This window comes from Pyrgilauda ruficollis, unplaced genomic scaffold, assembly GCF_017590135.1.
Source record: "Pyrgilauda ruficollis isolate IOZ18807 unplaced genomic scaffold, ASM1759013v1 scaffold129, whole genome shotgun sequence".
NCBI lineage: Eukaryota > Metazoa > Chordata > Aves > Passeriformes > Passeridae > Pyrgilauda > Pyrgilauda ruficollis.
In genome coordinates this window covers 401,814-426,558 of record NW_024511321.1, presented here as the reverse complement: position 1 = coordinate 426,558, position 24,745 = coordinate 401,814, and the positions used below count along the sequence as shown (strand labels likewise).

The 24,745-nt window shown below is 55.2% G+C and overlaps 1 protein-coding gene and 1 long non-coding RNA gene across 2 annotated transcripts; both read left to right on the top strand.

Moving 5' to 3' along the window:
• The first annotated feature begins 1,829 nt into the window (after positions 1 to 1,829).
• LOC121348717 lies at positions 1,830 to 2,216 on the top strand. Its single transcript, XR_005954398.1, has 2 exons — positions 1,830 to 2,033; positions 2,122 to 2,216. It is a non-coding gene; the product is annotated as an uncharacterized LOC121348717 (long non-coding RNA).
• A 1,460-nt stretch (positions 2,217 to 3,676) lies between these two features.
• Positions 3,677 to 20,531, top strand: FRMD6 (FERM domain containing 6). Its single transcript, XM_041458510.1, has 12 exons — positions 3,677 to 3,802; positions 5,479 to 5,597; positions 12,576 to 12,761; positions 13,698 to 13,788; positions 13,914 to 13,993; positions 14,658 to 14,734; positions 14,948 to 14,951; positions 15,344 to 15,409; positions 15,491 to 15,559; positions 16,242 to 16,450; positions 17,503 to 17,698; positions 17,780 to 20,531. The coding sequence occupies exons 3-12, from the start codon at positions 12,663 to 12,665 to the stop codon at positions 18,062 to 18,064; spliced, it is 1,176 nt and encodes a 391-aa protein (XP_041314444.1). The 5' UTR covers positions 3,677 to 3,802; positions 5,479 to 5,597; positions 12,576 to 12,662; the 3' UTR covers positions 18,065 to 20,531.
• Positions 20,532 to 24,745: the final 4,214 nt, after the last annotated feature.

The following is a 24,745-nucleotide window of genomic DNA, read 5'->3' as shown; positions in this document are numbered from 1 at the left end:
TTGTTGCTTTTTGAATAAGAATTTTTATGCCATTAACAAAATCCGAGGGACACTACGAGATAAGAGAGCTCCCACGTCTCCGTGTCCCTCCCTGCCAGTGACAATGCTGGCATTGAAATTCTGGGATGGGAGACACTCGCCTGGTGATAATGCAGGATCACAGTGAGCTGCTGCTATTTCCTGTCCTTTCCATAGAAATGCATCCAGTGCGAGAAAAATCCGTGTATTTTATGGGAATGGCATTTTCAGTCATAACCACAGCACCTTTTTCTTTTTAAATTATTGTTATTTTGAGATAGGCCTAGCAATGCAAAAACAAACCAAACCAACCCCAAAAGAATTCAATTTTTTTTTCCCATTTTCCATCTGCGTTTCCGCTCCTTGGGACTCTGAGGGAGATTAATTCCAGAACTGTGAGGGAAATGTCACCGGAGTCTTTGGGCTTTTCCTCTCGCAGAGAGCAGAGGCAGAGAGGACCCTGGCTGAGGTCCATCTTTCCGAGCTCTCCCCACGTTGCAGCCTGGGATGGCTTTTCCTGGAGCGTCTCCTCCAGCCCTGGGATCATCTCCCTTTGGAACGAGCCGAGATTTTTTCCCCCCCGGCTCCCGAGCGACGTCGCACCCGCGCCATCCACGTCGGTGTTTATACATCGCCTCGCTGGCATCCCAGAGCTCTTCCTGCTGCTTTATTTAGCCTCTGCAGCAAGGCAGGCGCTGGGTTCCTGTATCCCTGTGTTCCACAGGGCCTGGGATGGGGCTGGGATGTGCCCAGCGGGACCCACTCATCCTCCTCCGTGTCCGCCCCACAGCCCTAAAGTGATTTGTGGGTTCAGAGGAATGAGCTAAAGGGAGGCTTTGCTTGTGTTAACTGCAAGGGGGGGGGGGGTGTGTGTTTCCAGAGGGAGTTTTTGGGGAAAAAAGACATTTCTGGCTGGAATGACAGGCCCTGCTTGGACAGGATGCTCTCCATGCCCTTGGCGGTGGCACCAGTGGCTTTGTAAGGACTCGAGCAGGAGGTGTGGGGTAGAATCCCTCTCCCAGTTCCACCTGGCATGGACAGGAGGACGAGAGTGAGGCCAAACCCAGGGGATATCCAGCCCCAGCCCTGCAGAAAGCCAGGTTGTGTTTTTCCACGAGGAGAGCGGCGCGTTGGATTCCCGTGCACTGCCATAATGGAATTACCCAGCACGAGCTGTTGAGCTGCAAACAGATTCCAGCAAGGAGCGTCAGGGTGTTCACGGCAGAGCTGCTCTTTATTTAGGGCTGGGAACAAGCGGCTCCTCTCTCCCAGAGCCTCGGAGAGACTGCGGGGGCCGAGGCGGCCTCGCAGGTCAGCCCGAGGAACGCCTTTAGACAGTTAAAAGTGAGGAATAAATAACTCCTCCAAAAACAATCTCGCCAGATGGCACTTCTGAAGGAGGAGCAGCTCGGAGATGCTTTGCTGCTAATTTATGGTGCTGCTGCTGTTGCTATTCCGGGCCTGGGTCACCTATGGAGAGGTATCCGTGTGTGTGGATGTGTGTGCATCAGCTCCGAGGGGTGGCCAGGCCTCACACCTGTGAGCTCCACTCACCTTCATCCAGCTGTTTGTGGGGGATTTCATGGGAATGGGGTTTAATTCTGCTCCTGCCTCAACCTGAATCCTAAAAACTGGGATTCTGTGATCTCCCAGGGCTGGGAATACTGGGATGGGTGTGGGGTTACCCTACACAAGGGTGTTGCGACCCCCCCAGAGGACATGTGAGTCTCTTCCCTGGGAGATCATAGAAACCCAGGGTTGTTTGGATTGGAAGACACTTTAGAAAACCTCTCATTCCACCCCCATGGGCAGGGCCACCTTCCCCTAGCCCAGGCTGCTCCAGGTAGGCTCCTCAGATGGTTCCCATGGTAAAACACTGACAGGCTGTGTCTGCTGCTGCAGGGACCATCAAGGAGATCCTTGGCACTGCCCAGTCCGTGGGCTGCAGCATTGATGGGAGACACCCTCACGACATCATCGATGACATCAACAGTGGTGCCATCGAGTGCCCAGCTGTGAGTACCCAGCTCTGACTGAAATTGCTGTACAACATCTAGTTACTGAAAGACTCCACTAATGAGCTGTGTTTGCTTCTTCCAACAGAGCTAAGACTGCAGAAAAGGAAGTTGCCACATGAAGGCTCCTTCAGTTTTTTGTAGCACTTTAAATACTAAAATAAAGACCCAGTTGTCTGCAAACATTTGCTGGTTTGATTTGTCTCTGCAGGAGGTGTGGGGTAGAATCCCTCTCCCAGTTCCACCTGGCATGGACAGGAGGACGAGAGTGAGGCCAAACCCAGGGGATATCCAGCCCCAGCCCTGCAGAAAGCCAGGTTGTGTTTTTCCACGAGGAGAGCGGCGCGTTGGATTCCCGTGCACTGCCATAATGGAATTACCCAGCACGAGCTGTTGAGCTGCAAACAGATTCCAGCAAGGAGCGTCAGGGTGTTCACGGCAGAGCTGCTCTTTATTTAGGGCTGGGAACAAGCGGCTCCTCTCTCCCAGAGCCTCGGAGAGACTGCGGGGGCCGAGGCGGCCTCGCAGGTCAGCCCGAGGAACGCCTTTAGACAGTTAAAAGTGAGGAATAAATAACTCCTCCAAAAACAATCTCGCCAGATGGCACTTCTGAAGGAGGAGCAGCTCGGAGATGCTTTGCTGCTAATTTATGGTGCTGCTGCTGTTGCTATTCCGGGCCTGGGTCACCTATGGAGAGGTATCCGTGTGTGTGGATGTGTGTGCATCAGCTCCGAGGGGTGGCCAGGCCTCACACCTGTGAGCTCCACTCACCTTCATCCAGCTGTTTGTGGGGGATTTCATGGGAATGGGGTTTAATTCTGCTCCTGCCCCAACCTGAATCCTAAAAACTGGGATTCTGTGATCTCCCAGGGCTGGGAATACTGGGATGGGTGTGGGGTTACCCTACACAAGGGTGTTGCGACCCCCCCAGAGGACATGTGAGTCTCTTCCCTGGGAGATCATAGAAACCCAGGGTTGTTTGGATTGGAAGAGACTTTAGAAAACCTCTCATTCCAACCCCATGGGCAGGGACACCTTCCACTAGCCCAGGCTGCTCCAAGCCCTGTCCAGCCTGGCCTTGGACACTTCCAGGGATACAGGGGTGGCCACAGCTTCTCTGGGCACCCTGTGCCAGGGCCTCCCACCCTCACAGGGAAGGATTCCTCCCCAATCTCCCATCCATCCCTGCCTTCTGGCAGTGGGAGCCATTCCCCCGTATCCAAACTCCCTCCCCAGTTCTCTTGGAGCCCCACTGGAAGGGGCTCTAAGGTCAGTCCAGGCTGGACACCCGGAGCTCTCCCAGCCCTCGGAGCCTCCTCCGGCCGTGCTCCCCGCGCTCCCCGCCGAAGGATGCTCCGCTCCGCTCCGCTCCCGGGCACCTTCGGTGGCTCCATCCCCAGCGCCGGTGCCCGTGTGCCCTCCCAGGGGATGCGATGCTCAGGCTCTTCCCAGAGCCCTTCGTGGGCACCGTGGCGGCGTCCGCCTGGCTCCGCACTCCTCCTCCGGGGCCACCACTCGTCTCTCAAGCCCGGGACCACCCCGTTCCCGACCCTTTCCCCGCTGTCCCGGGCACGGCGCCGGGGCGGGAGGCGGCGCCGGTGCCGCTCGGGGCGGTGCGGGGCGGCCCGGGAAGGGGCGGGGGCGGCGGGATGGGCTGGGCTGGGCTGGGCTCGGCACGGCTCGGCTCGGCACGGCGGGGTTCGGCACGGCACGGCTCGGTTCGGTTCGGTTCGGCACGGCTGGCACGCAGCGCGCTCCCGCAGCCGCAGGTAGGTGCGTGCCCGGCGCCCCGCACCGCGCTCCCGCTCGGCTCAGCCCGGCTCGGCTCAGCCCGGTTCCGCTCCTTTCGGCTCGCTTCGGCTCAGCCCGGTCCGGCTCGGCTCGCCCCCGCGGGGCCGTGCCGCGGGTGGGCCCGGCGCGGCCGCTTGTTGCGCTCGGGGGCGAGTTGGAGCCGGAGCGGTGCGAGCGGCCCCGGCTGCAGGAATGCGAGTCATTTCCTCCGCCCGCCCGCCCGCGGGAGCTGCGGCTCCGCCGGAACCCCCCCACGGCCCCCGACGGCCGCGACACGGCCGCGACACCGCCGCGACACCGCCACGGCCACCCCGGACCCGCTCCGGCAAGGGGCGCGCTCCAGGGGCGCGCTCGCCCGCGGGACCCCTCGCCCCTGGGTCACACTCGTCCCCCCATCTGCGGGACCCCTCGTCTCTGGGTCACACTCGTCCCCACATCTGCGGGACCCCTCGCCCCTGGGTCACACTCGTCCCCACATCTGCGGGACCCCTCGCCGCTAGGTCACACTCGTCCCCACATCTGCGGGACCCCTCGCCCCTGGGTCACACTCGTCCCCACATCTGCAGGACCCCTTGCCGCTAGGTCACACTCGTCCACGGGTCTCGCTCACTCGTGCGCCGCCTTGTCCCCTCACCCACAGGTCTCACTCACCCTTGGGATCGTTTTCCCTGGGTGGCACCCACCCACAGGTCCCCTCACCCATGGGGTGCCTTGCTTTCAGGTCACACTCACCCACAGGTCCTCTCACCTGTGGGTCACTGTCACCCACAGGTCCCCTCGTTCCTGGTTCACAGGTGCCTGTTGGTCCCCTTGTCCCTGGGTTACACTCGCCCACGGGTCACATCACCCGTGACACCCCTTGCTCATGGGTGACACTCACCCCCGGGTCCCCCCGCCCACAGATCCCCTCATTCCTGGCTCACAGGTGCCCACAGGTCCCTTTGTCCCTGGGCCACACTCACCCAACTGTCCCCTCACCCCTGGGTCACACATCCCCAGTGGGTCCCCTCACTCCTGGCTCCTCTGTGCCTGTGCCAGCTCTTTTCTGTGGCTCATGGTGACCCACAGGTCCCCTCAGCCGTGCTTCCTACCATCTCACAGGTTCCCATACCTGTGATCCTCTCATCCACGGATCCTGCTGTCCCTGGGTCACAGCCACCTGTGGGACCCCGTTGTCCCCGGGTTCCCCTCACCCTCGGGTGCCCCCCACCCCGTGGAGCTGCTCCCTGCTGGTGTCACTGATGGCCCTCTGCGTTTCCCACCGGGAATGCCTGTCCCTGACTCGTTCTGGAAGCAGCCAGGATAAATCCATGCTGTCCTAAGCCAGGCTTTATCTGACCCGGTGCCCTCGTGGCAGCAGGGAAATTGGGCTGAGCTTTCCCAGGACCATCCTTGGTGTCCCTGTGTCCTTTGACTCGCCCGTGGGAGTGAGGCACATCCCAACCCTGCCGTGCCCCTGGCCCCCTGCCACCTTTCTGCAGTCTCCCATTCCCAATCCTCCTCTTCCTGCTTGTGGCCGGTGCCTTTCTGGCCATCAGGGTGTTTTTCCCTCTAAGCCAAACTCTGCTTTTCCAGAGCTGCTTCCGCGTGGCACCGATGGAGCTTTGCTGCTCTGCCTAATTCTGGGCTGGTTTGTGTTGGTGTTTTTCCACAGGGCTCGCTCTCCCTCTCCGAGTCTTGGATAGAGCTGGGATTAATTCGAGATCTCTTGCCTGAAAGAGATGTTCCGTTTAAAATTCCCAATCCCGAAGGCATATTGGAGTTTGGTTCTAGGTACTGGATTTTTACTATCGGTTTTTAAAGGGGTTTCTTTTTTTTTTTTTTAACTGGGTTTATTCAGGCTCTTTAAACCCCGAGTCTGTAAGCAATTATTCCATTACATGAAAGTCAGGACGCTGAGAAAGATTAATTCAGACCAGATGTAAAAATAAATGGGAATTTGAAATTAAGATGATGTCAGTTCCCTCCTGCTAAAAAAAAAACCCGGCAGCCTTTGGACTCCAGATGGAGTATACAAACCATGGCGCTGGTTAAAATATCTGCCTGCTCCTTAATTGAGTTTTATACCGCTTTTTTTCCCCCCCTTGACTGAAAAGTGGGCTTTGGATATTTTTCCCATAAAGCTTTCCCTGATTGTAGCCGGGGCAGGGAAGTTGATGGAGGCTGTGCCGTGGCTGAGGAGCTTTCCCAGCTGGAAAACTGGAGAGCGGCGCTGCTGAGGGAAGACAAATCTCCCTCTGCCTGCCCCAGGATTAAAAAAATCAGGAACTTGGTTTGGCTTTGTTTTGCTGGATTTGGAGCTGGAGGCGAGGACGCCACAGAGGGCAGCAGGAGCTCCGGATAGTCCAGGCATGGATTTGAATATTTTGGCATAAAATGGGGCTGACTTTTGGGTTCTTGTGTGTCTGCAGAGCACTTTGCATCCCATTTTTCCCCACTCCATGTGCAGCAAGCACTGCACATTCCCCAGAGTGGGAATGGGTTTGGGCACCAATCCCATGTAGAGTGAGCGGGATATTGGGAATGGGGCTCCCCGAAAGTGCCTCCTACTGGGAAGGAAGGGTTTACCCAGGGTCAGAGCATCTTGGGGGTGTGTTGTTATAGAAAATAATGTAAACATTCATCATTGCATATTATTAATATTAATATTTACGTGGCATTATTAATTATTTAATATTCTATTGTTAATTACATTTAAAATATGACTTTAATTTCTAAATAGGGAGCTCCGTGGTTTGGAGACTCAGGGCTGTGCTTTCTGTGGTGCAGGGATTTGGGATGGTGACTCTGGCCCTTGGGGCTGCTTTGTGGTCCAGGGATCCCGCAGCCAAATCCCAAGGGATTTATGGCAGCTGCTGCTGGTGTGGGCTGCAGCCTGCCCACGGAGAGGGGAGCAAAGGCAGTGCTCCACATCCATGTGCAGCCTTGGGAGTGATGCCTGTCATCCTGGGAGTGGGAGCTCTGGGAGCTTTGGGCTTCTTGGTGCTGGAGAATGATTCCTAAAATGCCTGGGAACACCGTGGGACAGGCTCTGGAGCTGGATGGGAGAGCTGGGCTGCCCTGAGCACAACCCTCTCCAACCCAGTCTGGATATTGTTCTAATCCCAAGGGCTGAGGCAAAGTTTCCTGGAAGGAAATCTGATGGAAGGGGCTGGTTCTGGAGCAGAGGAGGGAAGAGGAAGAGCAGGCGTTGTCCCTCCCCTCCCTGGAGCCCTTGCCAGGAGAAATCCATCTCTGTGTCCATCCCTGGCGGAGGCAGGGACGCTTTATTTATATTTTAGTGCTCCAAAGTCAGGGAATGAAGAGGCCTGGGGTGGCTCTGCTGTGGGCTGGATGGAAAATCAGCACTTCAGGCTGGATTCTGCTCCGTGCATGACGAGATAGGCAGGGCAGCAGCTTCCTGAGCTGCCATGGCTCAGCCTGTGTTTCCCCATGGAATGTGATGTCCCATGGGGCTCATCCCTAGCAGGAGGGGACATCATCCCATTTTTTAGGGTGATCCACCTGGCCCAGCCATTCCTGCTCACTGCTGTTGTCCCACTGCAGTAAGCAAGGGGGAGGAGGATGAGGAAGAGGAAGAATGTTGAAGAGGTGAAAACAGGCAAGCTCCTGGAGGAATTTTCCTTGGAGAGGCTTTTTGGATACCCCCAGCACTTGGGGGCATCTGCTGAGGCTGGTGGGGGCTGGCCCCTGGCTGCCCAGGCTGAGTTTCCAGCATCCAAATAGCTTTTGTGGTGGATGAAGTAATGGAATATTTATAACTGAGTCCTTTTTCCCAGTGAAGGTCTCTTTCATCTGCCTCTCTTCATTAGGAGGAAACTGTTGAGTTCATGAAGAATTGGAGACGATTTTAATTACGGGGCAACCGCAAGCAGGAATTAATCTGGGTTTTGGGTTCGGAGAAGCTGCATTAAGGGACGGCCCTAAAACTTGTAATAACAGCTCTGTGCATACCTGTGCCTGTGATGTGGGGTGAGACCCACTCCAGACTCTTCAAAACAAGAAATTCCTGCCCCGTGAATTCATCTTCCCATCTCGCCCCGCGCTCCGGGCAGCCTCTGGCTGCGGGATGGCCCCTGCCTACGTGTGGGTCCTGGGCTGGATCCCTTCCCTCGCCCCTGGGGTGCTTCAGGAGGGCTGGAACAAAAGCCTGGAGGTGGCTTAGAATCAGGGAATCGTGGAGTTTTTTAGGTTGGAAAAGATCTCTAGGATTGTAATCAACCATTCCCCCAGCACTGCCAAGGCCACCACTCACCCATGTCCCCACACGGTTGTTAAATTCCTCCAGGGATGGCAATGTCTGATAGGGCTGCATTTTTTTGAAAAGCGGATATTTTGGCAAGGAGGGGTGGATTTGGTTGATGGAGAAATGGACAGGATCTGCCTGGAGGCTGGATTGAACGGGGAGCACTGGGATGTCTGGTGGGTACCACAGAGGGACAAACCTGACCCAAACCCATGAGGATGGAGACTCATCCGCTTCTTTTAAATCCATTTAAACCCACGGAGAGGGAAAAACGCTGCCCATCCACCCAACCTCGCTTCACACTCACAGAACCTGGAAGAAAACCCCACCTCAGCCAGCAAGTTCAAACCATATTCAATCCCCACCCTGGAATTACATCCAAATTTCTATTTCTGACGAGATCCTGCTCCAGCACCTCCATCTGAACCAATCCCAGGCTCTGCCTGCCCTCGGATGTGTTTGCAGGACCCCGGGATGAGCAAATCCCTCGCCGAGTCAGCAGCGCCAGCCCCGGCTGCTTTTCCTGGGTTTTTTGCGGGATGTTTTCTTTGCAGCGGAGCTTTGCGACGGGATTTATCCCATGGCATCAGCACCAGGGAGGGAGACAATATTCCAGCAGCCTGGGCCTGGAAAACACAGTGGATCGAGGAATTTTCTCAGCTCTGGAGTCATGAGCACTTTGCAGTGTCTTCCTGTGGAGTTTTATTGCTCTTTTCCCCATAGCAGGGAAAACATGGCTGGAAGACCTGGATCTCCTCACTCTGCTGATCCATGCCCAAGTCCTCATTCCCAATGTTTTTTCCAGCTGACTTGGGATGGAAAACCCTTTGGAAGACTGCCTGGAGTGGAGGTTCCTGTTGGAGTGTGGGGTGATCTGTGTCACCCCCTGTGCTGTGGGGCAGTCCAGGGGGGCTCTCCCTCCAATCCAGGATCTTTCCAGCTTGGAACCCGGAAGGTTGGGCTAAATCTTTAAAGGTCCTTTCCAACCCAAACCATTCCATGCTTCCATGTTTGTGCCTCCTATCAACACTTCCTCTGGAGCAGCAGTGACTCAGCGAGGGCAGCAGCGCGGGGTCCCAGGGAATCAAAGCCCACATTGTGGGAATGAGCAGCAGATGCTTGGAAAGAATTTCCCGGCGTCTGGCCGAGGCTGCTGCAGGCACAACACCCTGGAAAGGGCTTTGTGTGTCCCCTGCTGAATCCCTGCAGCTCCCAGGGCTGCCAGAGCCCCTGGGAAGCACCTGGAACTGAGGGAATCTCCATAGGGACCGTCCCTGTGTGGTGGGCTGATGGAATGTTCCCATTCAGCAGCAAGAGCTGGGATGTTTTCTGTACAAATACCAAAATACACGGTTTGGGGTTGGGTGGTTTTTTCCTCTCCCATGTCCGTGCTCTGCTGACGCCAGCTCGTATGGTTTAATCCCTGGTGCTCTGGGATCAATCCAGGCTGCAGGAGGAGGAAATGCAGTGGTTGGTGTGGGGATGAACAGCCCCAGAATGCCAGAGAGGAACAGGACAAGAGGGAATGGTTTAAAACTGGCAGCGGGCAGGGTTAGTTGGGATATTGAGAAGGAATTCTTGTCTGTGAGGGAGGAGAGACCCTGGCACAGGCTGCTCAGGAAGCTGAGGCTGCCCTATCCTTGGAAGTTTTCCATGTTGGACAGGATTTGGAGGACCCTGGGATAGTGGAAGGTGCTCCTGCCCATGTGAGGGAGAGAACCCCAGTGATGGATTCTCCAGTAGCTCAGCAGTGGGTGCTGCCCACGGCTGGAATTTTGATCCAGCTGCAGCCCCCGGAGCTGCCACGGGAAGAAGCTCTCGTGCACCCCCGGGACTTGAGGAGCCCTGTGGGTGGGAGCAGGACACGGAGGGTGCTGCAGGAGCCCCGGGACACGGCCCCTCCCCAGCCCAGCCCGCGCAAGTCACATCACGCCGGTGCCCGGGAGCTGCCGGCGCCCGGCCGGGCCGGGCCGTGCCAAATTCCTTCAGCCCCGCTCCGTGCGCGCCGGGATCTTCAATGAGCCCTGAAACCAACCCGGCTCCCGGCGGGATCGGCCACGGCGGGCACGGCCTCAGAGCGTGGGTGCCATGGAGAGGTGCCAGGCACGGCCACAGCGCAGAGCTGTGGTGCAGGGATGCACTGCATGCCTCCAGCTCAGTGCATGGGTGCCACAACGCATGGGTGCAATGTGTAGGTGCAATGCATGGTTGCACATCTGTATTGCATGGATGCAGTGCCTAGGCGCCATGATGTTCCGGCTCAATGCGTGGATGCCACAATGCACAGGTGCAATGCATTGGTGCCATGATGTTCCAGCTCAATGCGTGGATGCCACAATGCATAGGTGCAATGCATTGGTGCCATGATGTTCCAGCTCAATGCGTGGATGCCACAATGCATAGGTGCAATGCATTGGTGCCATGATGTTCCAGCTCAATGCGTGGATGCCAAAATGCATAGGTGCAATGCATTGGTGCCATGATGTTCCAGCTCAATGCATGGATGCCACAATGCACAGGTGCAATGCATTGGTGCCATGATGTTCCAGCTCAATGTGTGGATGCCACAATGCATAGGTGCAATGTGTATGTGCAATGCATGGCCAGTTTGCTGCACAGATGCGATGCATGGATGCCATGAGGTGCCAACGCCATTTATGGATGCCACAATGCACTGATGCAATGCACCGATGTCATGATGCACTGCTGCAATGCACAGATGCAATGCATTGGTGCTGCGATGTTCCAACTCAATGCCTGGATGCCACAATTCATGGGTGCAATGTGTAGGTGCAATTCATGGCCAGGTTGCACATCTGTGCTGCGCAGATGCAATGAATAGATGCCCTGAGGTGCCAGCACAATTTATGGATGCCACACTGCAGTGCTGCAATGCACAGGTGCAATGCATTGGGGCCATGATGTTCCAGCTCAGTGCCTGGATGCCACAACATGAGTGCAATGTGTAGGTGCAATTCATGGCCAGGCTGCATGTCTGTGCTGCACAGATGTAATGCATAGGTGCCACAATGTTCCAGCTCAGTGCACTGGATGTCACACTGCAGTGCTGCAATGCACAGGTGCAATGCATTGGTGCCGTGATGTCCCAACTCGCTGCATGGATGCCACAATGCATGGGTGCAATGTGTAGGTGCAATGCATGGCCAGGTTGCACATCTGTGCTGCACAGGTGCAATGAATGGATGCCATGAGGTGCCAATACAATTTATGGAGGCCACAATGCAGTGATACTGTGTACAGATGCCATGATGCACTGCTGCAATGCACAGATGCAATGCATAGGTGCCACAATATTCCAGCTCAATGCATGGATGCCACGATGCATGGATGCAGTGAAGGGCCACGATCCACACAGGTGCAACACAGAGAATCTGTGATGCACCAGCGCGATGCATGGGTGCAGTATGCAGGTGCAGTGCATGGCCAGGATGCAGGGATGCAATGCATGGGTGCAATGTGCAGGTGCAATGTATGGCCAGGATGCAGGGATGCAATGCATGGGTGCAATATGCAGGTGCAGTGCATGGCCAGGATGCAGGGATGCAATGCATGGGTGCAATGCACATTTGAAATCCAGGGTCCACGATGCACGGACGCAGCCTCTGTGCTGCAGTCCCAGAGTGCCCTGGCCATGGGAAAGCATCGCCTCCGGATTTCCCAACTTCTGCAAAACCCCAGGAACCACCAACAAAAAGTCACCTCAGGGCACTTTTCCCCGAGCTGCTGCAGGAATTCCAGGCTTTCGGAAGCCAAAGGCGCTTCCATTTAGACCAAAGCAAATATTTGGTGACGAGGGAGACACTCTCCTGTCCGGGTGCCAGCGTAAATCTGGGCTAGGAAAGGGCTGAACTAGGTCAGAGTTTAAAGTCCTTCCTCATGGTGTCACGTGGGAATTCGTGTCCTTGTTTATGGTGGGGTAAAAAGTGCTTTGGGAATATTCACCCTCGGAAATGAGAATTTCCTGGGGTCAGTGTTAGGATGGATTTGTTGGCTCTGAATGGCAATGCCAATCTGCAAATCCCTGCTGGTGCTTGGATTGTTGAGTAAAGAGTCAGAGCTGGGCGGAAGGATGCTGGAAGGGATGTGGGGATCCTCTTAGGAGACCCCGGAGCATTTCCTTTCCTTTCCATGGCTGGCAGGGAAACCTCCCACTTCCAGCACCGCTCCTTACTGGCCCAGCTGGGTTATTCCCAGAGGATAAACTTCTATTTATTTAAATTATGCCAGAAAAGCCTTTCCTGAGGTTTTCCTGAACCCAAGCCGGGAGACTCAAACTCCTGGCTCCGGTTTTTGGGGCTGGGCCAAAACCCACGGGGGTGGCTGTGGTGGGGTGGCTGTGGTGGGGTGTGCTCAGGGGCTTTGGGGGACACCCCAACCATGAGCCCACACCGTGTGGGGACACGCTGGTGGGTGGAAAGGATGGGGGGATGCATCTGGGGAGCCGAGGGTGCCGTGCCCAGGGCTCACCCCCTTTTTTCCCACAGGGATGGCACCCGCAGAGCCCGAGGCCGCCCCGGCCCGCCGGTGAGGTGCCCCCCAGCAGCCACCCCGAGCCCCCTGGCCAGAGCACGATGAACAAGCTGCCTTTCCACAACAACAGAGTCATGCAGGACCGGCGCAGCGTGTGCATCTTCCTCCCCAACGACGACTCCCTCAACATCATCATCAACGTAAGGGACGCCCCCTCCCCAGCCTGACGTTTCCCTCACCCCCCCGGGGGTCGTGTTTGCACGCCCTGGCTTCGCTCCTGGGTTTCCTTTGGAGCTTGCCTGGCCTCGCCCTGCCGGGGAAATGCACATGAGTTATTCCCCTGGAGGCTGCAGGGGTGTTTTACGCTCTCCTGAGTCTCCTTGATCCATGTGATGCTGGCAGCAGCGGGGTTTGGGGAGGGTGACCTGCTGCTTGGCATCCCAGGGCATGGCACCAGCCCCATCACTCCACTAATCCCTTCTGGATGGCTCTTCAGCCTCCTCTAGCCCAGGGAATAAACAGGAGGGGCTTTGGTTCTGGTTGGCATGGAGCATTGAATGTGAAATTCCCCCAGTTTTTGTTGGTTTTTTGTTAATTCACCCCCACCCAGTCAGGAAAACGTTGAAATTCCTGTCAGGACTTAAAGGGAGCTTATAAAAAAAAGATGGAGAGAGGTTTGGAAAGAGGCGGATAATGATAGGATAAGGGGAATGGTTTTAAAGAGGAAAGATTTAGATTAGATAATAGGAATAAATCCTTGGCTAGGAGGGTGAGGAGGCTGTGGCACAGGTTTCTCAGAGAAGCTGTGGCTGCCCCATCCCTGGAAGTGTCCAAAGCCAGGTTGGATGGGCTTGGAGCAACCTGGGATGGTGGAAGGTGTCCATGGGGTGGAATGAGACTGTGAATATTCTGATCTCTGCCCCCAAAACATCTCCCCAGTTCCTTCACCACCTGCTGCTCTTGAACTGCCCCGTGGTCCTCTGAGCATCCCACCCCTGGCAGAGCTCTGGTCCAGGCTTTGGGACCACACTGAGCCCCACAGCCCATCCTGTCACCCCCACCCTGCTCGGGGTCCTGCTGAGGGGTTTGGTGGGCACAGATGCAGCCAGGGCTCATTTCAGGGGTTTTTTTTACAGGTGAAGATTTTGTGCCAAGAGTTACTGGTGCAGGTGTGTGACCTCCTGAGGCTGAAGGATTGTCACCTCTTCGGGCTCAGCGTCATCCAGAGTAAGTGTGACAATTAACACTTTTGGTGACGAGGAGGTCACAATTCCCCATCCCCCCTCACTAATGGGTCACGGTGGGAGGCAGGGGACACCTGGGGATGCTGATGCCACCTCTGTCCCTCGCAGACAATGAGCATGTGTACATGGACCTGGCCCAGAAACTCTACAAGTACTGCCCCAAGGAGTGGAAGAAGGAGGCCAGCAAGGTCAGCGGTGAGGTCTTGCATGGAGAGCTGACGGCAGTAAGGCCACCTCTGTCCCCGTCACAGGTCACTTCCAGGACCCGGGATTGCTGCCAAGGGCTGGGGGCGCATTTGGTCAGTGTGGGGCTGGGGGGTGGATGTGCAAAATCACAACCCTGGGGTTGTCACTCTAAGTGCCACCATGTGCCCCAGCTGGGGGTGCATCCTCCACGCTCTGTCCCTGGAGCTCTGGGTTTTGTTTTTTTTTATTTTTCTTTCCCTCCCTTATCCTTCAGCAGAATTTTTGAGGTCCCTTCTTTCAAATTCTGAAATCAATTTGGGTTTTTTTTCTCCCCAAAGCACCTTTTCATTCTTTCAGTACTCAGGGGGTGGTGTCCAGGCTCGAGTGCTGGTGGATGATGGTCTGGGAGAGGGAGAGCAGCAGTGAGGTGTTGCAGAACTCCTGGGCTTGTCACACCCAGCCTTTTAAAATCCAAATCCCCTTCCTTTCCAACATTTTATGTGGAAAAATGGGCGCCAAACTCTTAACTGAGGAACAAAAGTGCCGTCAGTGCCGTGGGGGGCAAGGGGTGGCTGTGACAGACATGACCCCAGAGAGCTGAGGTGAGGGGCTGGGGTGTGATGCTGGGATTCCCAGGGGGATTCCTGAAAACCTCCTCCATTCCAGGGCATCGACCAGTTTGGCCCCCCCATGATCATCCACTTCCGAGTGCAGTACTACGTGGAGAACGGGCGGCTCATCAGGTAGGGCATGGCCCCCTGCCCGGCACCTCGGGGGGCTGAGACCTCCCAAAAGCTGGGGCTGGTTATGGCTGGGTGCTGAGTGCTTTCTCACAGGGGCAGGTGGGCACATTGCCCCCAGAGAAAGCCTTTTGGGGGGTGGGGATTATTGTATTTGGGTTGCCCCCAGACGAAGGGAGGAGTGATGAATCTGAGCGTGTTTTATTTGACTCTCAGAATGGTTTGGGTTGGGAGGGAGCTTAAATCCCATCCTGTTCCACCCCCCCACCACCTTCCACTATCCTAGGGTGCTCCAGCCTGGCCTTGGACACTTCCAGGGATCCAGGGCAGCCACAGCTGCTCTGGGCACCCTGTGCCAGGGCCTCACCACCCTCACAGGGATAATTTCTTCCTCACATCTAATCTAAACCTCTTCTCTTTTAGTTCAAAAGCATTTCCCCTTATCCTGTCACTCTCTGCCTGTGTCCAAAGTCACTTTCCATTTTTAATTTGCCACATTAATCATAGAATAGTGACTGGGGTGATTGTGGGAGGATCCCTGGGCTGAGGTGGGGTGGATTTATCCACTTCATGCTGCAAATTGTGTATTTAACAGCATTTTTTCCCCCTTAGGACAAAAGGGAAGTGGAGGCCTCCCTGACCCTGGGGCTGACAACACGGGGCATCCAGATTTTCCAGGTAGGTAATGAAGGTGGTGGCTCAGCTCAGCCATGCCCCTGCCAGAATCCTCAGCCATGGCTCCCTCTCCTCTTTTTGCAGAACCTGGATGAGGAAAAGCAGCTGCTCTATGAATTCCCATGGACAAACGTGGGGAAACTGGTGTTTGTGGTGAGTGCCACCATCTCCACCTGGAGCACTTCCAGCTTCCAGCTCCAGGGTCCTCAGCACAGGAAGGACATGGAGCTCTTGGAGCAGCTCCACAGGGGGCCACGGAGATGCTCCATGGGCTGGAGCACTATTCCCTATGGAGCCAGGCTGGGAGAGCTGGGAATGTTCCCCTGGAGAGGAGAAGGCTCCAGGGAGAGCTCAGAGCCCCTGGCAGGGCCTGAAGGGGCTCCAGGAGAGCTGGAGAGGGACTGGGGACAAGGCATGGAGGGACAGGACCCAGGGAATGGCTTCCCACTGCCAGAAGGCAGGGATGGATGGGATTTTGGGAAGAAATCCTTCCCTGTGAGGGTAAGGAGGCCCTGGGTGTTTAGAGGGTGGGGAGGGTGTTTAGAGGAGCTGGATCCCTGGAAGTGTCCCTGGTCAGGCTGGATAGAGCTTGGGGCACCCTGGGATAGTGGAAGGTGGAAAGGGTTGGACTAGGTGGTCTTTAAGGTCCCTTCCACCCCAATCCCCTCAGTGGTTCCACCATCCCCAGGCGGGGCATCTCCTGGGCGTGGGACGCGTTTGCACCGCCCGGCAGCGGGCGATGACAACCCAGGGGCTACTGAGGAGCTGCAGCAGGGCTGGGTGAGAACTGGAGCCTTCTCCTCTCCGGGGCTGACACCTCCCTTGTCCCACGCAGGGCAAGAAGTTCGAGATCCTGCCGGACGGGCTGCCCTCGGCCCGCAAGCTCATCTACTACACGGGCTGCCCGCTGCGCTCGCGCCACCTCCTGCAGCTGCTGAGCAGCAGCCACCGGCTCTACATGAACCTGCAGCCCGTGCTGCGCCAGGTCCGCAGGCTGGAGGAGAACGAGGGTACGTGCTCCCGGCCCCAGTCCCGCCAGGACAGGCTCCCACGGGGTGTTTACACCTGTAAGAGCTCCTGGTTCTTCTGATTAGGGATGGCGAGCCCTGCTGCCGTCCCTGGTGTCCTGGTTCTGCTTCAGCACGGCTTTCCCAGTGTCCCTCATCCTTGTGAAAGCATAAGGTCTTCTTCCTGTTCTTTCCTCTCCTCGTCTTCTCTTTCTCTTCCTCATCTTCCTCTTTCCCCTCTTCCTCCTTTTCTTATTTGTTCTTCTTGTCCTACTCTTGTTCATCCTCCCCATCTGCCTCAACTACTTCTTCTTTCTCATCCTTTTCATATTTTTCTTTCGTGTCCTCTTCTTCTTCCTTGTTCTCATCTTTATCCTCTTCTTCTTTTGTTTTCCTCCTCATCTTTTTCTTCCATGTCCTCCTCATCATCTTCCTCCTTCTCATCTTCATCCTACTCTTTTCTTGTTTTCTTCCTTCTTTCTCTTCTTTCTCTTCTTTCTCTTCCTCCTCTTCCTCCTCTTCCTGTTTCTCTTCCTTCTCTTCCTTCTCTTCCTGTTTCTCTTCTTCCTCTTCTTTCTCTTCCTCTCCCTCCTCCTCCTTCTTGCTCCTTTCTCGTCCTTCCCCTTTTCATCTTCCTTTCTCCTCCTTATTCTCCTCTTTCCTCTCCTCTTCTTTCTCCTCATCTTCTTCCACCTTGTTTCATCGTCTTGCTCCTCCTCCTCGTCATCTTCTACCTTGTTTCATCTTCTTCCATCTCATCCTCATCTTCCATCTCATCCTCATCTTCTTCCTTCTCATTCTCATCTTCTTCCTCCTCATTTATTTTAGGGATTTCAAAGCCGTGTGGATGTGGCACTTGGGGACACGGGTCAGTGGTGGCCTTGGCGGTGCTGGGGAACAGTCAGACTCCATGATCATCTCTGGAGCAGTGCCTGCACCCAGAAAGTCACTTGCAGCTCTGAGCTGGGAGCTACTGGGAGGTCTTTGGGGATGCCAGGCTCCCTGGGGACAGCTTTGGGTGCCACTTTGGGGTAAATTTGGGATGCTTTGTAGGCCAGGCTGTTTGCAGGTGGAGCTGTTGGGCTGAAGGCACCGCATTGCGCCGAGGGAACCTTTGTCCCCATGGACAGCAGGGGTGGATCCCAAGAGAGCTGAGCCACCCCAAAATAACCTTTGCACCCTCCTTCGTGCAGGACTCATCGTGAAGGAGATCAGCTCCTCCACCTCCAGCTCCTCGGAGACGGTGGTGAAGCTGCGGGGGCAGAGCACCGACTCCTTACCCCAGGTACGTGGGACGGGGGCTTTGGGATTCCCCAACCCCAGGGGCTCCCTGGCAGATCCTGATCCTCCTCTTGGCTTTTCCCAGACAACGTGCAGGAAACCCAAGACGTCGACAGACCGGCACAGCCTGAGCCTGGATGACATCCGGCTCTACCAGAAGGACTTCTTGCAGCTGGCCAACCTGTGCCAGGACACGGCGCAGAGCTTCACCTTCGGCTGCGCCCACGGCCTGGACGAGGACGGGCTCTACTGCAACGGCTGCCTGGCCCAGCAGTGCATCAACATCCAGGACGCCTTCCCTGTGAAAAGAACCAGCAAATATTTCTCCTTGGATCTGACCCACGACGAGGTGCCCGAGTTCGTGGTCTGAGCGTGGGGAGGCTCCGGCGCCGCCTCGCCCCAGCCCTGCCCTGCTCCCTGCACAGCCGGTGCTGGATGAGGGGCAGGATGGGCATCCCCGGGCACGGAGTGCATTCCAGAGGAGTTTGTGCCAAACACAAGTTGTCTTATTCCGACTGGCAGGAGCGCAGCTCAGCTGGAGCTGGCGGAAGCCCAGCTGTGTCTTCTCGTGGCCTCTCTCCCCCTCCTTGCCCCCAGGTGACTCTGGGGTGGCTGGAAAGTGCCAGACTGTCGTGTTCAAGCCAAGCCAAAGAAATGTAAATAACCCTAAAGGCCAGTATGGGAAGGGAGAATTAAGCAATAACCAGCCAGGGATCTCTGGGCATGGTGATGTTCCATGGAGGAAGGCATGGCCAGCAGCTCCTGGGGCAGAGCATGATCCCAGTTTTTCCAAAAACACGTGCTGGAGGTCAGGCCACAGCAGTCCCAGCCAGGTGGATGATGGCTGGAAGCTCTCAGAGCCATTTGCGACTTGTTTTTATATTTTTCTCTTTTTTTTCTATGTATTTTTTTTTGTGAGAGCAAAACCCCAAAACCAAAAAAAAAAAAAAAAAAAAAAAAAAAAAAAAACCAAAAAAAAAAAAAAAAAAAAAAAAAAAAAAAAAAAAAAAAACCACTCTCCCAAAAAAAAAAGAAAGCAAAGCAGGATGGAAAAAAATAAATCCTCTATAAGTATAATGCAATAATGCATCCCAAACATTGAATATCTAGAGAATACATATATAAATATATCAAGGTATGTATGTTTATATATGTCTGGATCTTATAGACCCATTTGCATTTTACTCCTGCTCTGAAACACCTTTTATACAAAGGATCTGCCTTTCTTCTTTCATGAACTCTAGCAACAATCCTATCTTTTTTTTTCTTAAGCACTAAGATGAGAAAACAGACTTTTCTCTCAAGGAGAATGTGCATCCTTGCCTTGTCCGTGTGGCTCTTCCCGTTCATTTCCCTTCTCTTTTCCCAAGGCTTTTCATGCGTCCTTAGGTGTCTTACAGCTGGAATAATTCTGCCAGAGGATGATGGTGACATGCTAGGAAAATCCAGGGGTGGTTTCTGAGTGTGTCCCAGGGAAGGCAGACAGCCCAGGTGGAATATTTACCTATTGCAGAGTTAATTATCACAGCACAATGCCTTTGTAGTGGATATTTTTAATTAGAGTTTAGCCATTGACAGCCAAAGTTTTGCCATATTTTGATACACCACCGTTTTGTTTTTGTTTTTTTTTGTTTTGTTTTTTTTTTTTTTTTTTTTAACTGGAAACTTTTTTTAAAAAAAAAAACCAAAAAAAAAGTATAATTATTTTATAAATAAGCACAATCTTATTTTTATAAGAAATGTTGGGGGAGGGAGCTGAGAAATGGGAGCTGGTACCAAAAGAAATGGAGAGTAGCTATAGGCACAGTGCAAAAAAAACCCAAAATCTCTTGGGATGTTGGGTTATGGGAGAGCTGCTGTGGGACTGTGGCACTGGCACCGTGCCCCCACCCCAGAGCTTGATCTGGCCCTGCCTGAGGGGTTTTATGGGAAAATCATGTCAATATCCCATGTTGGCAGGGCAGGATGGTGGTCCCTAAAGCATCCTTATGTCCCTAAATCCACACAGGGCAGCTGGAGGGATGGGGATGCTGCTGGGGCTCAGGGCTGTGTGCCCCACTCTGGTTTGGGTAACGCCCCACCAAGTACCCCAAAAACCTCTCTTTGGGTGCTGGGATAACGTTTGTGAGTCCAGCCCCCACCCACAGCTGGGTTTGCAGTGTGTGCACCAGCAGGGTGAGTTTCCACGCTGGCACAGGCAGGAAAACTCCCCAAATTCATCCCCAGCCTCTTTTTCCCCCCTCTGCCAGCCTCTGGGTGCTCCCCATGGGACCCTCACCCTGCAGAAACACAGAGCTGGAGGGAAAAAAGGGATAAAACGTGTCAAGAGATGCTCAACTCTGCTGAGAAATGGGGAGGGGGCAGCCCCATCCCATTGCCCTGCATCCAGATTTGGGGTGGAGCAGTGGGGTTGGGAATGGGCTGGGATGGAGCTTGTCCCTACAAACAGCAGCAGTGCCAGGGAGCAGGGGGACACAGAGGTGCCATTTGAGCAGGGGGACACAGAGGTGCCATTTATTCCCAGTTTTCCCGCAGGTGGCCGTGCCCTCCCGCCCTTGGGGCTGTTCCCCCTGCAATAAGGAGCTGTCTGTCTGCACAAAATAATCCTTTCTGTGAAAGGATCTTTCCCATCAGGGCTGATGGGAGAGCCCAGTGACTGTGTTGCAAAAGGAGCAGAAAAAAGAAAAAAAAAAAAAAAAAAGAAAAAAAAAAAAAAAAGGAAACTCAAGGAAAATCAAGCGAAAATCCCCGGAGCGAAATTCTTTTGTACCAATGAAGTTTGTTGTGTGCCTTTTGCAGTACGGCTGGACGTGACAATAAAGTGACAGTTGTTTGCATCACTTGGACTCTTGGAGATGTAAAATGCTCCCAGGCTTCAGGGGGAGACGGAGCAGGGCTGAATTTAAGGATAACCTTGCATTTATTGTGTTCTCTGCTCCGCTGATCCCAGCTCAGGTTAAGGCAGCTCCTGCCTCAGGCAGGGCAGTGGATGGGCTGAGCCTTTCAGTCCTGATTTTTGGTGGTTTTTGGTGGGTTTTGTGGAAGTTCCAGCCAGTTCCAACACTCTGGAGTTGGGAAGAGGCACTCTTCCCAAGAGAGTTGGGGAGCTCCTGAAGTGGGAGTGTGGAGTGTCCATAGTAGGGATCCTGGTGGGATGCTCGGGGGGTCCCCAGCCTTCAGGAGCTGTGGGATGGAGGGGTGACCCCCTCACTGTGGGATGGAGGGATGGAGGGGTGACCCCCTCACTGTGGGATGAACCCCTCACTGTGGCATGGGGGGATGGAGGGGTGACCCCCTCACTGTGGAGCTGTGGGATGGAGGGGTGACCCCTCACTGTGGGATGGAGGGATGGAGGTGTGACCCCCTCACTGTGGGGATGGGGGGATGGAGGGGTGACCCCCTCACTGTGGGATGGGGGGATGGAGGGGTGACCCCCTCACTGTGGGATGGGGGGATGGACGTGTGACCCCCTCACTGTGTTGCTGGGGGGCAGAGCCTGTCCCAGCCCCCAGAACCCCAATCCTGCCCCTCACCTCGGCAGGGGATGGGCAGCGCTCCGTGTGTGATGAGCGAGCCCATCCTCCTCCTCCCTTTCATCCCTCCTCTGCTCCTCGGGGACAGTGGGATGGGGATTTGGGGATGTGGGAGCAGCTCCCTGGTGAGTTTTCCCCAGGGGAGGAAGCTCCACAGCCTTGGCTCGGGATGTGATTCCGAGCAGGATCCTGAGCTGGTGTTTTTGGGTGGTACACGTGGATTCTCCAGTGTCCGATGGAAGGTTTGGGATCCTTTCCCCTCCACAGCACCCAGGACCACCCTCCCATCTCCCTGGTGCTAATTAAACTCAGAACATAATTGGCCACTTGTTTTCCATGTGATTTTGGGCCAGGTTTGCTGATCCTGGCACCTCCTTCCTCCAGCCAAGGAAAACTGTGGAAGGTACCAATTTCCATGTCCCCATTTCCAGTTTCTGGAGCATCTCTTGATCCTCAGTGGATTTATCCTCTCACAGGGAGAGGGTGTGGAGTGCCAGGAAAAGGGGGAATGGCTTCCCACTGCCAGAGGGCAGGGATGGGTGGGATATGGGGAAGGAATTCCTGCCTGGGAGGGTGGGGAGGAGCTGGAATGGAATTCCCAGAGAAGCTGTGGCTGCCCCTGGATCCAAAGCCAGGTTGGAGCAACCTGGGACAGTGGAAGGTGTCCCTGCTCATGGCAGGGGCAGAATGGGATGAACTTTAAGATCCCTTCCAACCCAAACCACTCTGGGATTCCACGAAGATTATGATGATGATGACGATGACGATGATGATGGTGATGAAGAGCCTGTTTTCCAGCCTCAGGGAAGCCTCCAGAGCAGTTTCTCCCAGCACACAGCACTGCCCTGTGGCCCTGGCTGCAGCCCTGTCCCATTTTGGGGTCCCTTGGCCATCCCCCCTTCCTCCATCCCCTGGCGTGGGGATGTGGGGCTGTGCCCCTCTGGAGTGCCCCCACTGCCCCTCCCCTGGCACCTTCAGCATCCACACTGCCAGGAGCATCCAGTGCCTTTTCCACAGGCTCCAGAAATAATTGCATGTTCCCAGCAAATTCCCTTTGTCCTCTAAAAATATCCCTCGGCCCCGGCGCTGACCATCCGCGGGTCCGGGGCCCTAATTGCTGATTTCTGCTAAAATCCGACATTTTCGGGGCAGGAGGGAGGAGCACGAGGGAATGAGCCACTTCTGGGAGGGGGACTGCATTGTCTGCTGCTAAGTATAGCCTCCAGATTCCATGGCTGGCCTATAAAACCCCGGAATTTTCCTCAAAGCAGATGGGGAAGGGTTTGTCGCACCGGCCAGCCCCGTCTGGCGGGGGTGAGGAGGGGAGGGAGCTCTCCCTGCCCCTGGGCTGTGCTTAGAAAAGGCTAAATGGGGATGAATTTCATAAATCCCCCTCCCTTTGATGCCTTGACCTCCACTCCTGCTTCATCTCGGCGCGGGGGAGGTCCCCAGGGACCGAGGGAAAGGTCCTCGAGTTCCCATCCCCGGGATGCTCCCTGCTGCTCCAGCCCCCCTGCTGCTGCTCTCTGCTGCCATTCCAGGGATTTAAACGCTGGCAAAACCAAAAAACAAAAAACAAAAAAGCCAAACCAACAAAAAAAACCCCAAACAAAAAAAAAAAAAAAAACCAACAAAACCAAAACCAAACCAAAAAAAAAAAACAAAAAAAAAACCAAAAAAACAAAAAAAAAGAACAAAAAAAAACCCCAAAAACCAAACAAAAAAACCAAACCAAAACAACAAAAAACCCCCAAAAACTCCAAAAACACAACCAAAAAACCCCAAAAACACAACCAACAAACCCTGCCCTGGGGCCATCTCTTGTCCAGTCGCTGCACTTCCAAATTTTGCAGCTCCCATCACAATTCCAGGCCGGCCGGAGAAGTCAGAGATTTGGGATTTGTAGGGGCAAAGCACCAATTTTAGGGAGCAAAACGCATGCTAAAAAAGGGAAATGTTGCTGTGGTATCCTTAATTTGCTAATTAATTTCCCCCCGCCCTGCTTTCTGCTGCTGCTCAGCAGGGATGGCTGTGCCCGGGTGGGTGCCTGGCACTGCATCCTCTTTTTGTCAGCCCTCCCAAAAAAAAAAGCACAGCTGGATGTGCCCATCAGCACCACCCCAGCCAGGCACCAGCGACTAACTGCTGATAATTACAAAAAATCCGTGGCTCTTTAGGGAATTTCTGGCACCCTGAAATCATCACTGGAGGCAGAGCTTTTAATCAATGCAGCCCCGCGGGTCCCCTGCGCTGCCTGGGGGTCACTGCGGAGGGTGGGGGGCTCTGCCGGCTCCAGGGGGGTGCCAGGGCTTCAGGGACGGCTCTGGGTGGGATTTTGGGGTGTCCCAGGGGGGCACCAGGGTGCAGGGACAGCTCTGGGTGGGATTTTGGGGTGTCCCAGGTGAGTACCAGTGCTTCAGGGATGGCTCTGGGTGGGTTTTTGGGGTGTCCCAGGGGGGTGCCACGGTGTAGGGACAGCCCTGGGTGGGTTTTTGGGATGTTCCAGGTGGGTACCAGTGTGCAGGGATGGCTCTGGGTGGGATTTTGGGGTGTCCCAGGTGGGTGCCAGGGTGCAGGGACAGCTCCGGATGGGATTTTGGGGTGTCCCAGGTGGGTGCCAGGCTGCAGGGACAGCTCCGGGTGGGTTTTTGGGATGCCAAGGTGATGTGCCAGGGTGCAGGCACAGCTCCGGGTGGGATTTTGGGATATCCCAGGTGGGTGCCAGTGCTGGAGGGACGGCTCTGGGTGGGATTTTTGGATGTCCCAGGTGGGTACCAGTGCTTCAGGGATGGCTCTGGATGGGATTTTGGGGTGTCCCAAGTGGGTGCCACGGTGTAGGGACAGCCCTGGGTGGGTTTTTGGGATGTCCCAGGTGGGTGCCAGGGCTGGAGAGACAGCTCTGGATGGGATTTTGGGATGCCAAGGTGATGTGCCAGGGTGCAGGGACAGCTCTGGGTGGGATTTTGGGGTGTCCCAGGTGGGTGCCAGGGCTGGAGAGACAGCTCTGGATGGGATTTTGGGATGCCAAGGTGATGTACCAGGGCTGCAGGGACGGCTCTGGGTGGGATTTTGGGATGCCAAGGTGATGTGCCAGGCTGCAGGGACGGCTCTGGGTGGGTTTTTGGGGTGTCTCAAGTGGGTGCCACGGTGTAGGAACAGCTCTGGGTGGGTTTTTAGGATGTTCCAGGTGGGTACCAGTGTGCAGGGACAGCTCTGGGTGGGATTTTGGGGTGTCCCAGGTGGGTGCCAGGCTGCAGGGACGGCTCTGGATGGGTTTTTGATGTCAGGGTGATGTGCCAGGCGGCAGGAACAGCTCTGGGTGGGTTTTTGGGGTGTCCCAGGGGGGTGCCACAGTGTAGGGACAGCCCGGGGTGGGTTTTTGGGATGTTCCAGGTGGGTGCCAGTGTGCAGGGACGGCTCCGGATGGGTTTTTGGGATGTTCCAGGGAGGTGCCAGGGTGCAGGGACAGCTCTGGATGGGATTTTGGGATGCCAAGGTGATGTGCCAGGCTGCAGGGA